Source organism: Oncorhynchus kisutch, linkage group LG15, assembly GCF_002021735.2.
Source record: "Oncorhynchus kisutch isolate 150728-3 linkage group LG15, Okis_V2, whole genome shotgun sequence".
NCBI lineage: Eukaryota > Metazoa > Chordata > Actinopteri > Salmoniformes > Salmonidae > Oncorhynchus > Oncorhynchus kisutch.
The window spans coordinates 14,054,798-14,071,426 of NC_034188.2; the positions used below are offsets into that span (position 1 = coordinate 14,054,798).

The 16,629-nt window shown below is 49.1% G+C and overlaps 1 protein-coding gene across 1 annotated transcript in view; it reads right to left on the minus strand.

Moving 5' to 3' along the window:
• LOC109905924 (transcription factor COE1-A) overlaps positions 1-16,629 on the minus strand; it is a 116,240-nt gene that overhangs the window by 47,495 nt on the left and 52,116 nt on the right. The window contains exons 7-8 of the mRNA XM_031791349.1: positions 4,420-4,501; positions 4,114-4,255 (exon numbers count right to left, since the gene is read on the minus strand). Coding sequence (XP_031647209.1) covers positions 4,114-4,255; positions 4,420-4,501 — 224 coding nt within the window. The remainder of the gene's footprint in view (positions 1-4,113; positions 4,256-4,419; positions 4,502-16,629) is intronic.

Here is a 16,629-nt window from a genome sequence, read left to right on the forward strand (position 1 = left end):
GGGAGGGAGGGAGATCAGAAATATAGCTTTAACTCCCACAGTACAGTTTCTCCCTTCTGATTGATTCTATGAAGAGAAAAACTCAATTCTCCAATTCATAAGCAGGTCTGCTGTGAGGCGTAATACTGACCCCTGGATCTTATGATTACAGGCTTTACATTACTGGATCAGATTGGAGAAAAGAACAGCAGTGGAATTACAAATAAATAATAAATAAAGGCTTAATCTCCTCAACTTTACAGATCTCAGCTTGTCAGACATGATGTCATTCTCCAAAGCAGGGTAATCCACTTTACTACAGAATGACTTCTGCTCTTTCCCCATCTCTCTTCTGCCTCTCTCTCCTCTCTTTCTTTACCCTCCTCTCTCTCTCTGTCATCCTTCCCTTTCCTCTCTCTTCACTCTCCCCTCTCTCCCCTCCCTCCTCTGCCTCTCTCCCTTTTCATCTCTCCTCCTCTTCATCCTGCAAGTATTTTCATCGACCCTGATGGCGTGTGTGTGTGTGTGAGTCAACCAGATGGTGAAACATGAATCCATGTGATATGATTAACATTTGGGGTCTTCCTCGCTGCCATCTGTTGTGTTCGTTGCTCCTCTAGTACTGCCTATCGCAAGCCCTGATACCGCAATACATATCATTGTGCGCTGATTGCCTAGTACTGCCTCAAACAGGCCCTGATACTTCACAAAACACTTAGAGGTCCTCCTCTCCTCTCCTCTCCTCTCCTCTCCTCTCCTCTCCTCTCCTCTCCTCTCCTCTCCTCTCCTCTCCTCTCCTCTCCTCTCCTCTCCTCTCCCATGCATCCTTCGTCTCTCAGTTCCCCTTCTTCTTCCATCTCTACTCTCACACCTATCTTCTCTCAACCATGCTCCCCCACTCTCTTCCCTGTAATGTTGTGCTCTCCTCCACTCTTTTCCCTGTAATGTTGTGTTCTCCTCCACTCTCTTCCCTGTAATGTTGTGTTCTCCTCCACTCTCTTCCCTGTAATGTTGTGTTCTCCTCCACTCTCTTCCCTGTAATGTTGTGTTCTCCTCCACTCTCTTCCCTGTAATGTTGTGTTCTCCTCCACTCTCTTCCCTGTAATGTTCTGTTCTCCTCCACTCTCTTCCCTGTAATGTTGTGTTCTCCTCCACTCTCTTCCCTGTAATGTTCTGTTCTCCTCCACTCTCTTCCCTGTAATGTTCTGTTCTCCCCCACTCTCTTCCCTGTAATGTTGTGTTCTCCTCCACTCTCTTCCCTGTAATGTTCTGTTCTCCCCCACTCTCTTCCCTGTATTGTTGTGTTCTCCTCCACTCTCTTCCCTGTAATGTTCTGTTCTCCCCCACTCTCTTCCCTGTAATGTTGAGTTCTCCTCCACTCTCTTCCCTGTAATGTTGTGTTCTCCCCCACTCTCTTCCCTGTAATGTTCTGTTCTCCTACACTCTCTTCTCTTTAATGTTGTGTTCTCCTCCACTCTCTTCCCTGTAATGTTGTGTTCTCCTCCACTCTTTTCCCTGTAATGTTGTGTTCTCCTCCACTCTCTTCCCTGTAATTTTGTGTTCTCCTCCTAACTCTTCCCTGTAATGTTGTGTTCTCCTCCACTCTCTTCCCTGTAATGTTGTGTTCTCCTCCACTCTCTTCCCTGTAATGTAATGTTGTGTTCTCCCCCACTCTATTCCCTGTAATGTTGTGTTCTCCCCCACTCTCTTCCCTGTAATGTTCTGTTCTCCTCCACTCTCTTCCCTGTAATATTGTGTCTCCTCCACTCTCTTCTCTGTAATGTTGTGTTCTCCTCCACTCTCTTCCCTGTAATGTTCTGTTCTCCTCCACTCTCTTCCCTGTAATATTGTGTCTCCTCCACTCTATTCCCTGTAATGTTGTGTTCTCCCCCACTCTCTTCCCTGTAATGTTCTGTTCTCCTCCACTCTCTTCCCTGTAATATTGTGTCTCCTCCACTCTCTTCTCTGTAATATTGTGTCTCCTCCACTCTCTTCTCTGTAATGTTGTGTTCTCCTCCACTCTCTTCCCTGTAATGTTGTGTTCTCCTCCACTCTCTTCCATGTAATGTTGTGTTATCCTCCACTCTCTTCCCTGTAATGTTGTGTTCTCCTCCACTCTCTTCCATGTAATGTTGTGTTATCCTCCACTCTCTTCCCTGTAATGTTGTGTTCTCCTCCACTCTCTTCCCTGTAATGTTGTGTTATCCTCCACTCTCTTCCCTGTAATGTTGTGTTCTCCTCCACTCTCTTCCCTGTAATGTTGTGTTCTCCTTCTGCTCTTTTCCTCCTTCTATTCCTTATTTCCCCCCTCTCCATATGGGCCCTGGTGTAAAATACTACACCATTTAGGGAATAGGGTGCCATTTGGGACACAGACCTAGAAACTAGTCATCACAGCGACTTAAAACTTAACGCTGAATCTTAATGTAATCTAGTGTGCGCTATCACCCAAATCCAGTCGTAGTTTGATCACAATGGTCCCTGGGGTTGAGGTCGTTCCACACAGGAAAAATATGTTCCTGTTATTTACCATCAGGGAAAAGATAATGACAATCTAACTGGATTACTTTGAGTTGGAGGAATCTGAGCAGGCTCTAAATCATTACAAAGTATTAGGGGTTTCTGTGTGTGTGTGTGTGTGTGTGTGTGTGTGTGTGTGTGTGTGTGTGTGTGTGTGTGTGTGTGTGTGTGTTCGAGCACGCTTGTGTGTGTTAACCTGGGAAAAGCTTTTTTGGGGGGGGGGGGGATAGAGGCTGGAGGATAAACCCAGCCAGGTCTCATAGGAAATAAGCTCAGTGTTGTCTTTAAGCTTCCTGGGCTCTCATGAACCATAGTCCTGCTACGACACATGGTCCTCATAAGACACTATGGCAGTTCTAACAAGAGCCGGCCACTGGGGGAATACAGGATTCACTGCTGCTCTCATCATCTTAGAGGGAAAAGGAAGGAGAGGAGAGGGGGTGATAGGAGAGGAAAAGGAAGGAGAGGAAAGGAGAGGGGGAGAACAGAGGAAAAGGAAGGAGAGGAGAGGGGGGGAGAAGAGACGAAAAGGAATGAGAGGAGAGGAGAGGAAAAGACAGGAGAGGAGAGGAGAGGGGGGAGAGGAAAAGGAAGGAGGAGAGGAAAGAAGAGGAGAGGAGAGGGGGAGAAGAGAGGAAATGGAAGGAGAGGAGAGGGGGAGAAGAGAGGAAAAGGAAGGAGAGGAGAGGGGGAGAAGAGAGGAAAAAGAAGGAGAGGAGAGGGGGAGAAGAGAGGAAAAAGAAGGAGAGGAGAGGAGGTGAGAAGAGAGGAAAAGGAAGGAGAGGAGAGGAGGTGAGAAGAGAGGAAAAGGAAGGAGAGGAGAGGAGATGGGGAGAAGAGAGGAAAAAGAAGGAGAGGAGAGGAGGTGAGAAGAGAGGAAAAGGAAGGAGAGGAGAGGAGATGGAGAGGAGAGGAGAGGAGAGGGGGAGAAGAGAGGAAAGGGAAGGAGAGGAGAGGAGAGGAGAGGAGAGGAGAGGAGAGGAGAGGAGAGGAGAGGAGAGGAGAGGAGAGGAGAGGAGAGGAGAGGAGAGGAGAGGAGAGGAGAGGAGAGGAGAGGAGAGGGGGGAGAACAGAGGAAAAGGAAGGAGAGGAGAGTGGGTGAGAAGAGAGGAAAAGGAAGGAGAGGAGAGGGGGAGAAGAGAGGAAAAGGAAGGAGAGGATGGGGGAGAAGCGAGGAAAAGGAAGGAGAGGAGAGGGGGGAGAAGAGAGGAAAAGGAAGGAGGGGAGAGTGGGTGAGAAGAGAGGAAAAGGAAGGAGAGGAGAGGGGGAGAAGAGAGGAAAAGGAAGGAGAGGATGGGGGAGAAGAGAGGAAAAGGAAGGAGAGGAGAGTGGGTGAGAAGAGAGGAAAAGGAAGGAGAGGAGAGTGGGTGAGAAGCGAGGAAAAGGAAGGAGAGGAGAGGGGGATAAGAGAGGAAAAGGAAGGAGAGGATGGGGGAGAAGAGAGGAAAAGGAAGGAGAGGAGAGTGGGTGAGAAGCGAGGAAAAGGAAGGAGAAGAGAGGGGGATAAGAGAGGAAAAGGAAGGAGAGGAGGGGGGAGAAGAGAGAGAAATAAAGTGAGGGAAGAGGGAGGTAGTGATAGAGTTGAGGAGGGAGAAAAAGATAGAGAGAGTTTACCATGCTCCAGGTACGAGGGTGTTCCTTCTGAAGGGTCTTGTCTCCTGGCCCGGCGACCGTGTTTAGAGTTGTTGTGGACAAACATGTTGTCAGACACAGAGAGGACATGTCCGTCCACACTCACCGTGGTAGACACCACCACCTGGGACAGACAGGGACAGGAGGCACAAGAGACATAGAGGAAAAGGGGACAGGGGTACAGACAAGGACACGTGAGACAGAACCTGAAAGCTACCATCAAACAGCATTACTGTTGTGTCTAATGAAATTATGTAAAATTAGGCTTTATGGTTCTCTCTCTCCCACCTGAAAGCGTCTCATGTCTCGTGGGTTCCCTGCATTCTTCAGACAGTTCTGGTTGCATTTCAGGAAGAACTTGAGGAAGAACCTGAAGAGAGAGGAGACCAGAAAACAGTCTCATGCATCATCGCTTTTGTATCCTGACCTAATAGAGCTGCGTGTAATCAGACAGCAATGAGAGCAACCACTGTCTGTGTGTGTGTGTGTACCCCACAGGGTGTTTTGATGCATCTGGTGCAGTTGTGCAGTAGTTAGAGGGAAGGTGCATGCCTACTTCCCACCTGCTTGTAACCCTCTAGCTTACAGCCTGCTTCCGCTGGCGAGCACTTGTGGCAAACCGGGAAGCAAGCTCTGCATGTAAGCCTTCACTTGCCAGGATACAGCCTCTCCTTCACCAAGACGCCTGCCTCGCCTCCTCGTGGTAACACCCGTTAACTGGGCGTCCCCGTGGTCCCAGGCTCACTCGGCAGGGGATCTTGGAGCTACAGCGGTACCCAGAGGTGTAGTGCACAGGCCCACATTATGTGGACACGCCCTGGCATCGGCCAACCACCATGCCACTGCCTTGTGGGTAAGTTTATGGGAGCTCACCCTGTGAGAAAAGTAACATGCTGGTGGCGTGCAACAGGCGGTGCTTCCACGGAGGTAATGGTCGTCTTGGACTTTATTCCATGTCACCAGAGCCCATTCCAACAGCGAAGAAATTATGTTGGGACAAGCACATCCTCTATGTCCCCTATGTGCCCTATGTCTCCTTGTACACAGATGACTGCGCTCGTGGCCCGTACCCCAGAAGCTGTACAAGCCACCCTCACAGCAGCTGTTAGAGCATACAGCAGAATGGGGCTGTCTGTTAACATCCCAAAACAGAGGTCCCAAGTCAGTGGTCATCTGATCCTCCACCTGAAACACATTCTCCATCTCAGACTCATTCCCTGGCTGCTGTAACACACTTTAAATACCTTGGAAGCATCCTCTCAGAAGACTGTGACATTGACCAGGATTTCCAGAATCTTTTGAACGGCAGGGGAAGGTGTAAAAAAAAAAACATCAACCAGCACCTACAAACCAAAGTTGCAGTCCACCAGGCAGTGTGTGTATCTACACTCCTTTATGGATGTGGAACATGGACAGTCCATGTACTTAGTGATCCTCCAGAGAACCAACTGCAGGAGCATTGAGGCATCCATCACACACCACCAGCTCAGATGGCTCGGCCATGCCATCCTGATACCAGAGGATCGCCTGCTGCAAAAGATGCTGTAGGGACAGCTGCAACTGGGACAGATGCTGTAGGGACAGCTGAAACTGGGACAGATGCTGTAGGGACAGCTTCAACTGGGGAAGATGCTGTAGGGACAGCTTCAACTGGGGAAGATGCTGTAGGGACAGCTTCAACTGGGGAAGATGCTGTAGGGACAGCTTCAACTGGGGAAGATGCTGTAGGGACAGCTGCAACTGGGACAGATGCTGTAGGGACAGCTTCAACTGGGGAAGATGCTGTAGGGACGGCTTCAACTGGGGATGATGCTGTAGGGACAGCTTCAACTGGGGAAGATGCTGTAGGGACAGCTTCAACTGGGGAAGATGCTGTAGGGACAGCTTCAACTGGGGAAGATGCTGTAGGGACAGCTTCAACTGGGGAAGATGCTGTAGGGACGGCTTCAACTGGGGAAGATAGTGTAGGGACAGCTTCAACTGGGGAAGATGCTGTAGGGACGGCTTCAACTGGGGAAGATGCTGTAGGGACAGCTTCAACTGGGGAAGATGCTGTAGGGACGGCTTCAACTGGGGAAGATGCTGTAGGGACGGCTTCAACTGGGGACGATGCTGTAGGGACAGCTTCAACTGGGGAAGATGCTGTAGAGACGGCTTCAACTGGGGAAGATGCTGTAGGGACAGCTTCAACTGGGGAAGATGCTGTAGGGACGGCTTCAACTGGGGAAGATGCTGTAGGGACAGATTCAACTGGGGAAGATGCTGTAGGGACAGCTTCAACTGGGGAAGATGCTGTAGGGACAGCTTCAACTGGGGAAGATGCTGTAGGGACAGCTTCAACTGGGGAAGATGCTGTAGGGACGGCTTCAACTGGGGAAGATGCTGTAGGGACAGCTTCAACTGGGGAAGATGCTGTAGGGACAGCTTCAACTGGGGAAGATGCTGTAGGGACATCTTCAACTGGGGAAGATGCTGTAGGGACAGCTTCAACTGGGGAAGATGCTGTAGGGATGGCTTCAACTGGGGAAGATGCTGTAGGGACAGCTTCAACTGGGGAAGATGCTGTAGAGACGGCTTCAACTGGGGAAGATGCTGTAGGGACAGCTTCAACTGGGGAAGATGCTGTAGGGACAGGTTCAACTGGGACAGATACTGTAGGGACAGGTTCAACTGGGGAAGATGCTGTAGGGACAGGTTCAACTGGGGAAGATGCTGTAGAGACAGGTTCAACTGGGGAAGATGCTGTAGGGACGGCTTCAACTGGGACAGATACTGTAGGGACAGCTTCAACTGGGGAAGATGCTGTAGGGACAGCTTCAACTGGGGAAGATGCTGTAGGGACAGCTTCAACTGGGGAAGATGCTGTAGGGACAGCTGAAACTGGGACAGATGCTGTAGGGGCAGCTTCAACTGGGGAAGATGCTGTAGGGACAGCTTCAACTGGGGAAGATGCTGTAGGGACAGCTTCAACTGGGGAAGATGCTGTAGGGACAGCTTCAACTGGGGAAGATGCTGTAGGGACAGCTGCAACTGGGACAGATGCTGTAGGGACAGCTTCAACTGGGGAAGATGCTGTAGGGACGGCTTCAACTGGGGATGATGCTGTAGGGACAGCTTCAACTGGGGAAGATGCTGTAGGGACAGCTTCAACTGGGGAAGATGCTGTAGGGACAGCTTCAACTGGGGAAGATGCTGTAGGGACAGCTTCAACTGGGGAAGATGCTGTAGGGACGGCTTCAACTGGGGAAGATAGTGTAGGGACAGCTTCAACTGGGGAAGATGCTGTAGGGACGGCTTCAACTGGGGAAGATGCTGTAGGGACAGCTTCAACTGGGGAAGATGCTGTAGGGACGGCTTCAACTGGGGAAGATGCTGTAGGGACGGCTTCAACTGGGGACGATGCTGTAGGGACAGCTTCAACTGGGGAAGATGCTGTAGAGACGGCTTCAACTGGGGAAGATACTGTAGGGACAGCTTCAACTGGGGAAGATGCTGTAGGGACGGCTTCAACTGGGGAAGATGCTGTAGGGACAGATTCAACTGGGGAAGATGCTGTAGGGACGGCTTCAACTGGGGAAGATGCTGTAGGGACAGCTTCAACTGGGGAAGATGCTGTAGGGACAGCTTCAACTGGGGAAGATGCTGTAGGGACGGCTTCAACTGGGGAAGATGCTGTAGGGACAGCTTCAACTGGGGAAGATGCTGTAGGGACAGCTTCAACTGGGGAAGATGCTGTAGGGATGGCTTCAACTGGGGAAGATGCTGTAGGGACAGCTTCAACTGGGGAAGATGCTGTAGAGATGGCTTCAACTGGGGAAGATGCTGTAGGGACAGCTTCAACTGGGGAAGATGCTGTAGGGACAGGTTCAACTGGGGAAGATGCTGTAGGGACGGCTTCAACTGGGACAGATACTGTAGGGACAGGTTCAACTGGGGAAGATGCTGTAGGGACAGCTTCAACTGGGGAAGATGCTGTAGAGACAGGTTCAACTGGGGAAGATGCTGTAGGGACGGCTTCAACTGGGACAGATACTGTAGGGACAGCTTCAACTGGGGAAGATGCTGTAGGGACAGCTTCAACTGGGACAGATGCTGTAGGGACAGCTTCAACTGGGACAGATACTGTAGGGGCAGCTTCAACTGGGACAGATACTGTAGGGACAGCTTCAACTGTGGAAGATGCTGTAGGGACAGCTTCAACTGGGGAAGATGCTGTAGGGACAACTTCAACTGGGGAAGATGCTGTAGGGACAGCTTCAACTGGGACAGATGCTGTAGGGACAGCTTCAACTGGGGAAGATGCTGTAAGGACAGCTTCAACTGGGACAGATGCTGTAGGGACAGCTTCAACTGGGGAATATGCTGTAGGGACAGCTTCAACTGGGACAGATACTGTAGGGACAGCTTCAACTGGGGAAGATGCTGTAGGGACAGCTTCAACTGGGGAAGATGCTGTAGGGACGGCTTCAACTGGGGAAGATGCTGTAGGGACAGCTTCAACTGGGGAAGATGCTGTAGGGATGGCTTCAACTGGGGAAGATGCTGTAGGGACGGCTTCAACTGGGGACGATGCTGTAGGGACAGCTTCAACTGGGGAAGATGCTGTAGGGATGGCTTCAACTGGGGAAGATGCTGTAGGGACAGCTTCAACTGGGGAAGATGCTGTAGGGACGGCTTCAACTGGGGAAGATGCTGTAGGACAGATTCAACTGGGGAAGATGCTGTAGGGACAGCTTCAACTGGGGAAGATGCTGTAGGGACGGCTTCAACTGGGGAAGATGCTGTAGGGACAGCTTCAACTGGGGAAGATGCTGTAGGGACGGCTTCAACTGGGGAAGATGCTGTAGGGACAGCTTCAACTGGGGAAGATGCTGTAGGGACAGGTTCAACTGGGGAAGATGCTGTAGGGACGGCTTCAACTGGGACAGATACTGTAGGGACAGGTTCAACTGGGGAAGATGCTGTAGGGACAGCTTCAACTGGGGAAGATGCTGTAGAGACAGGTTCAACTGGGGAAGATGCTGTAGGGACGGCTTCAACTGGGACAGATACTGTAGGGACAGCTTCAACTGGGGAAGATGCTGTAGGGACAGCTTCAACTGGGACAGATGTTGTAGGGACAGCTTCAACTGGGACAGATACTGTAGGGACAGCTTCAACTGTGGAAGATGCTGTAGGGACAGCTTCAACTGGGGAAGATGCTGTAGGGACAACTTCAACTGGGGAAGATGCTGTAGGGACAGCTTCAACTGGGACAGATGCTGTAGGGACAGCTTCAACTGGGGAAGATGCTGTAAGGACAGCTTCAACTGGGACAGATGCTGTAGGGACAGCTTCAACTGGGGAATATGCTGTAGGGACAGCTTCAACTGGGACAGATACTGTAGGGACAGCTTCAACTGGGGAAGATGCTGTAGGGACAGCTTCAACTGGGGAAGATGCTGTAGGGACGGCTTCAACTGGGGAAGATGCTGTAGGGACAGCTTCAACTGGGGAAGATGCTGTAGGGACGGCTTCAACTGGGGAAGATGCTGTAGGGACGGCTTCAACTGGGGACGATGCTGTAGGGACAGCTTCAACTGGGGAAGATGCTGTAGGGATGGCTTCAACTGGGGAAGATGCTGTAGGGACAGCTTCAACTGGGGAAGATGCTGTAGGGACGGCTTCAACTGGGGAAGATGCTGTAGGACAGATTCAACTGGGGAAGATGCTGTAGGGACAGCTTCAACTGGGGAAGATGCTGTAGGGACAGCTTCAACTGGGGAAGATGCTGTAGGGACAGCTTCAACTGAGGAAGATGCTGTAGGGACAGCTTCAACTGGGACAGATGCTGTAGGGACAGCTTCAACTGGGGAAGATGCTGTAAGGACAGCTTCAACTGGGACAGATGCTGTAGGGACAGCTTCAACTGGGGAATATGCTGTAGGGACAGCTTCAACTGGGACAGATACTGTAGGGACAGCTTCAACTGGGGAAGATGCTGTAGGGACAGCTTCAACTGGGACAGATACTGTAGGGACAGCTTCAACTGGGGAAGATGCTGTAGCGACGGCTTCAACTGGGGAAGATGCTGTAAGGACAGCTTCAACTGGGACAGATGCTGTAGGGACAGCTTCAACTGGGGAATATGCTGTAGGGACAGCTTCAACTGGGGAAGATGCTGTAGGGACAGCTTCAACTGGGACAGATGCTGTAGGGACAGCTTCAACTGGGGAAGATGCTGTAGGGACAGCTTCAACTGGGGAAGATGCTGTAGGGACAGCTTCAACTGGGGAAGATGCTTTAGGGTCGGCTTCAACTGGGGAAGATGCTGTAGAGACAGCTTCAACTGGGACAGATGCTGTAGGGACAGCTTCAACTGGGACAGATGCTGTAGGGACAGCTTCAACTGGGACAGATGCTGTAGGGACAGCTTCAACTGGGGAAGATGCTGTAGGGACAGCTTCAACTGGGGAAGATGCTGTAGGGACAGCTTCAACTGGGGAAGATGCTGTAGGGACAGCTTCAACTGGGGAAGATGCTGTAGGGACGGCTTCAACTGGGGAAGATGCTGTAGGGACAGCTTCAACTGGGGAAGATGCTGTAGAGACACCTTCAACTGGGACAGATGCTGTAGGGACAGCTTCAACTTGGACAGATGCTGTAGGGACAGCTTCAACTGGGGAAGATGCTGTAGGGACAGCTTCAACTGGGGAAGATGCTGTAGGGACGGCTTCAACTGGGGAAGATGCTGTAGGGACAGCTTCAACTGGGGAAGATGCTGTAGGGACAGCTTCAACTGGGGAAGATGCTGTAGGGACAGCTTCAACTGGGGAAGATGCTGTAGGGACAGCTTCAACTGGGGAAGATGCTGTAGGGACAGCTGCAACTGGGACAGATAGGGTAGGTGGGCAGAAATAGCAGCTAAAGGACCAACTGAAGGCATCACTATAGAAGTGTGAGATAAACCCTGTCTCCCTCCACACCGTTGCTCCGGAACATTCCAGCTGGCACGGCCTCTGTCATCAAGGAGTGCAGTTGTCCGGGGAAAAAGGACTGAACGTAGCCTGGCAAAGCGACAGAGAAGACATATGACCATGCCTGCATTGGTCTCAATGGAACAGGCCTTTGTTTGTGTGCTCTGTCTGTAGCAGACAGTGAGCATCCCACATTGGATTATATAGTCATCAGTGAAGCCACGAGCAGTAGTGGAAGTCTTCATCGGACACTATGGACTACCTTAAGCAGTAAGTGTGTATGTGTGTTTCTGTGTATGTATGTGTGTCTGTCTGTGTGTGTTTGTGTGTGGTGTGAGTGTGTATGTGTGTGTCTGTGTATGTATGTGTGTGTGTGTGTGTGTGTGTGTGTGTGTGTGTGTGTGTGTGTGTGTGTGTGTGTGTGTGTGTGTGTGTGTGTGTGTGTGTGTGTGTGTGTGTGTGTGTGTGTGTGTGTGTGTGTGTGTGCATCCCTCTTTAGCCTGTGTTGTGGTGTGTTCAGTCTGTCAGATCTGTCTTCAGTGAACAGCTGTGTGTTAGGATCTAAAACCAGGAGCTACAGACATGGAAATTGTAGTCTGCTTGCTGTCCTTTCCAGTGTGTGTGTGTGTATTTGTCTTTGTGATCATCCATGAAGAGGGCTATGTTTGGTACACATTTCCCTTGTGAAACCAGTCAAACACCGTCCGGACAGCAGCCAGACAGCACCCTGACAGCACCCTGACAGCAGCCTGACAGCAGCCGGACAGCACCCTGACAGCACCCTGACAGCACCCGGACAGCACCCTGACAGCAGCCGGACAGCAGCCGGACAGCACCCTGACAGCACCCTGACAGCAGCCGGACAGCCCCCTGACAGCACCCTGACAGCAGCCGGACAGCACCCTGACAGCACCCTGACAGCAGCCAGACAGCACCCTGACAGCACCCTGACAGCAGCCGGACAGCACCCTGACAGCACCCTGACAGCACCCTGACAGCAGCTGGACAGCAGCCGGACAGCACACTGACAGCACCCTGACAGCAGCCGGACCTCTAAGCTTCTGCTTTCACCTGTCTGATCTGATTCACCATCCATCACCACTCTGTCTGTACTCAACAAATATGTGTTGATCACTCTGCATTTATCATTCTGTGGCCCTGACCCTGTTTATCAATACATGTTGTTCCAATGGTACCTTATTCCCTTTATAGTGCACTACTATTGACCAGGGCCCATAGGGTAGTGCACTACTATTGACCAGGGCCCATAGGGTAGTGCACTACTGTTGATCAGGGCCCATAGGGTAGTGCACTACTATTGACCAGGGCCCACAGGGTAGTGCACTACTATTGACCAGGTCCCATAGGGTAGAGCACTACTATTGACCAGGGCCCATAGGGTAGTGCACAACTATTGACCAGGGCCCATAGGGTAGTGCACTACTATTGACCAGGGCCCACAGGGTAGTGCACTACTGTTGACCAGGGCCCACAGGGTAGTGCACTACTATTGACCAGGGCCCAAAGGGTAGTGCACTACTATTGACCAGGGCCCACAGGGTAGTGCACTATTAATGACTAGGGCCCATAATCACTGGTTCCAGGCAGTTTAGAGCTGCTAGTCTGCTGCCATTGGACAACAGAGCTGCATATATTAACCACACAGAACATTACTAGGCCTACAGTATACCAATTTTCCTTTATTTTGTTTAATGAAATAAAAACATCTCTCTCTCTCTCGTAATTACCCAGAGCAACACAAATGACTGTGGAAGTGAATTTCTGTAAAATGGCTGCATGGCCTCTTGGAGCCTGACGGTGGAATACACGAGCACACACGTACCTATGCACACACACACACACGCACACACACGCATACGCACACACACGCACACACACACAAACGCACACACACACGCACACACACGCATACGCACACACACGCACACACACACAAACGCACACACACACACGCACACACACACACACACACCCCCACACACACACACACACACACACACACACACACACACACACACACACACACACACACACACACACACACACACACACACACACACACACACACACACACACACACACACATACACACATCAGAGCCCGGCGGCTGAAAACAGGTGTGAATAATTACAAACACAGACGGCATATCTGGGATAATTGAATGATCACACGCTTTCATCAAATTATGAGGGGGATTATTTGTCACTTTAGTACAATGAAACACACAATCATCCTCCCACTCAGTTAAAAATATACCAATCAAAGCAGCAGAGCAATAATAAGGCAATTTATAAGTAATCCCTGTAGCGACCAAAATATCATTCCAACTAGAAAACTTCACCCCACCTTAGAGTGAATTTCCAAAAGTACGGAAGCCTCAAAGGGTCAATCATCTGATCCACTGATCATGTAAGAACAGCGAGTTTGAGTGTCTGATAGGGGTGGCAGGGTAGCGTAGTGGTTAGAGTGTTGGACTAGTAACCGGAAGAGCTGCAAGTTCAAACCCCCGAGCTGACAAGGTACAAATCTGTCATTCTGCCCCCCCGTCATTGAAAATAGGAATTTGTTCTTAACTTGCCTAGTAAAATATCAAAATGCCCTTGTTCCAACTCTTCTTTGTCTTCATCATATTTCCTAACCTTTACCCCTTCAACCCTTCTTTTCTCTCTCCTCAATTATCCTACTGTCTCTGTCCTCTATTCTCCTACTGTCTGTCTCTCCTCACTTTTCTTCTACTGCCTCTCTCCAGCATACTTTTTCTTTCTCTCTCTTGTGTTCTGTGTTTCTGTTGACAGTTGGTAAATGGCTGTAGGTGAGACTATAGCTCCCTATAGCTCCCTATAGCTCCCTATAGCTCCCTATAGCTCCCTATAGCATCCTCCTCATCACTCATACTATTTATATTTACATCTGTCTCTCTCTCTCATTTCTCTTTCTCCCTCTATCTCTTCTACTGTCCCTTCTCTGTCCTCCTCCTATCCTTCTCTTTGAGCTATGTGCCATGTCATACAGATCATCCTCACTACAGTAGCCTAGCATCGGTCTCCTAAACTAATTCATCAGGTCTGAATCCCAAATGGCACTCAACTCCCTACAAAGTGCAATAGTTTTGATCAGAGACCTATGGGCCCTGGTCAAATGTAGTGTACTAAGTAGGGAATAGCGTGCCCAGGTGATACTCACTCTGCTCTGAAGTTGAACCATTTGTCTCTGGGGTTAATAAAGAGAGACATAACCACTTCCCCTGTCTGATACTGTACTGATGGAGCTGAGGGCTTGGAGTGTAGAGTGGATCCTCTCTTTCTCTCTCCTCTCGTCACTACCTATCTACCTCCCTCCCTCTATCTCCTCTCAATACAATTCAATTCAAGGGGCTTTATTGGCATGGGAAACATGTGTTAACATTGCCAAAGCAAGAGAAGTAGATAATATACAAAAGTGAAATAAACAATTAAAAATGAACAGTAAAGATTACACATACAGAAGTTTCAAAACAATAAAGACATTACAAATGTCATATTATGTATATATACAGTGTTGTAACGATGTGCAAATGGATAAAGTACAAAAGGGAAAATAAATAAGCATAAATATGGATTGTATTTACAATGGTGTTTGTTCTTCACTGGTTGACCTTTTCTTGTGGTCACAATTATTGCTGTTGTGATGGTACACTGTGGTATTTCACCCAGTACATATGGGAGTTTATCAAAAGTGGATTTGTTTTCGAATTCTTTGTGTGTCTGTGTAATCTGAGTGAAATATATGTCTCTAATACGGTTGTACATTTGGCAGGAGGTTAGGAAGTGCAGCTCAGTTTCCACCTCATTTTGTGGGCAGTGTTCACATAGCTTGTCTTCTCTTGAGAGCCAGGTCTGCCTACGGCAGCCTTTCTCAATAGCAAGGCTATGCTCACTAAGTCTGTACATAGTCAAAGCTTTCCTTATGTTTGGGTCAGTCAACGTGGTCAGGTATTCTGCCACTGTGTACTCTCTGTTTAGGGCCAAATAGCATTCTAGTTTGCTCTGTTTTTTTGTTAATTATTTCCAATGTGTCAAGTGTCTTTTTGTTTTCTCATGATTTGGTTGGGTTTATTTGTGTTGCTGTCCTGGGGCTCTGTGGGGTCTGTTTGTGTTTGTGAAGAGAGCCCCAGGACCAGCTAGCTTAGGGGACTTCTCCAGGTTAATCTCTCTGTAGATGATGGCTTTGTTATGGAAGGTTTGGGAATCGCTTCCTTTTAGGTGGTTGTAGAATTTAATGTCTCTTTTCTGGATTTTGATAATTAGTGGGTATCAGCCTAATTCTGCTCTGCATGCATAATTTTGTGTTTTATGTTGTACACTGGGGATATTTTTGCAGAATTCTGCATGCAGAGTCTCAATTTGGTGTTTTGTGAATTTTTGGTTGGTGAGCGGACCCCAGACCTCACAACCATAAAGGGCAATGGGTTCTATAACTGATTCAAGTATTTTTAGCCAGATCCTAATTGGGATGTCAAATTTTATGTTCCTTTTGATGGCGTAGAAGGCCCTTCTGAAAGAAGCACCAGATCATCAGCAAACAGTAGACATATGACTTCAGATTCTAGTAGGTTGAGGCTGGGTGCTGCAGACAATTCTAGTGCCCTCGCCAATTCTATATATATATATATATATATATATATATATATATGTTGAAGAGAGTGGGGCTTAAGCTGCATCCCTGTCTCACCCCACGGCCCTGTGGAAAGAGATGTGTGTGTTTTTTGCCAATTTTAACTGCACACTTGTTGTTTGTGTACATGGATTGTCTGTCGTAAGTTTTTCCCTAACACCTCTTTCCATCAATTTGTATAGCAGATCCTCTTGCCAAATTGAGTCAAAAGGTTTTTTGAAATCAACAAAGCATGAGAAGACTACATTTGTTTTGGTTTGTTTGTTTGTCAATTAGGGTATCGACCATGCATCACTGACATTTCATCTAGGAGTCTGAGTGGTTTGTTTCCGTGGTGACCCCTCAACCTGTCATACGCACACACACGCATTTGTAAGCCACTTGTTCCATCAGGCGGATGCTGTTAGAGTAGTCTGTAACGTTTCTCTCATCATGTCTATCTAAAGTGTCATGATTTATTGAACCACAGCATCTCACTACACTGAAACATTCATCCTCTGTACGCTCCCTGCATCATCTCTCCCTGAGTGTGTATGTGTGTGTGTGTGTTTGTTTATGTCTGTGTGTCTTGTGGTTTCTCCTCATTGTTAAATAGTTCTCAGTACTAATGGAACCATCTGTGAGTGGTGGGTCAGGGGGATTGCTCTGTTCTCCTATGTTCCCAGGGAGAGTCATGCCTGGGGAAAAGGAGTCCCTGTCTCCACCTGGGCTGGAGGTCCCAAAGACACTTAGTCCATTCAGTTTCCTACATTTAATTCCAAAGTGGATCATTCAAAATTCAATTCAGACATTGTCATCTTTCTGAAACGTCTTAAATGTCCTGAGCAATCATTTCTTCTGGGATTTGACTGTAGTGGGATCGCTTAAG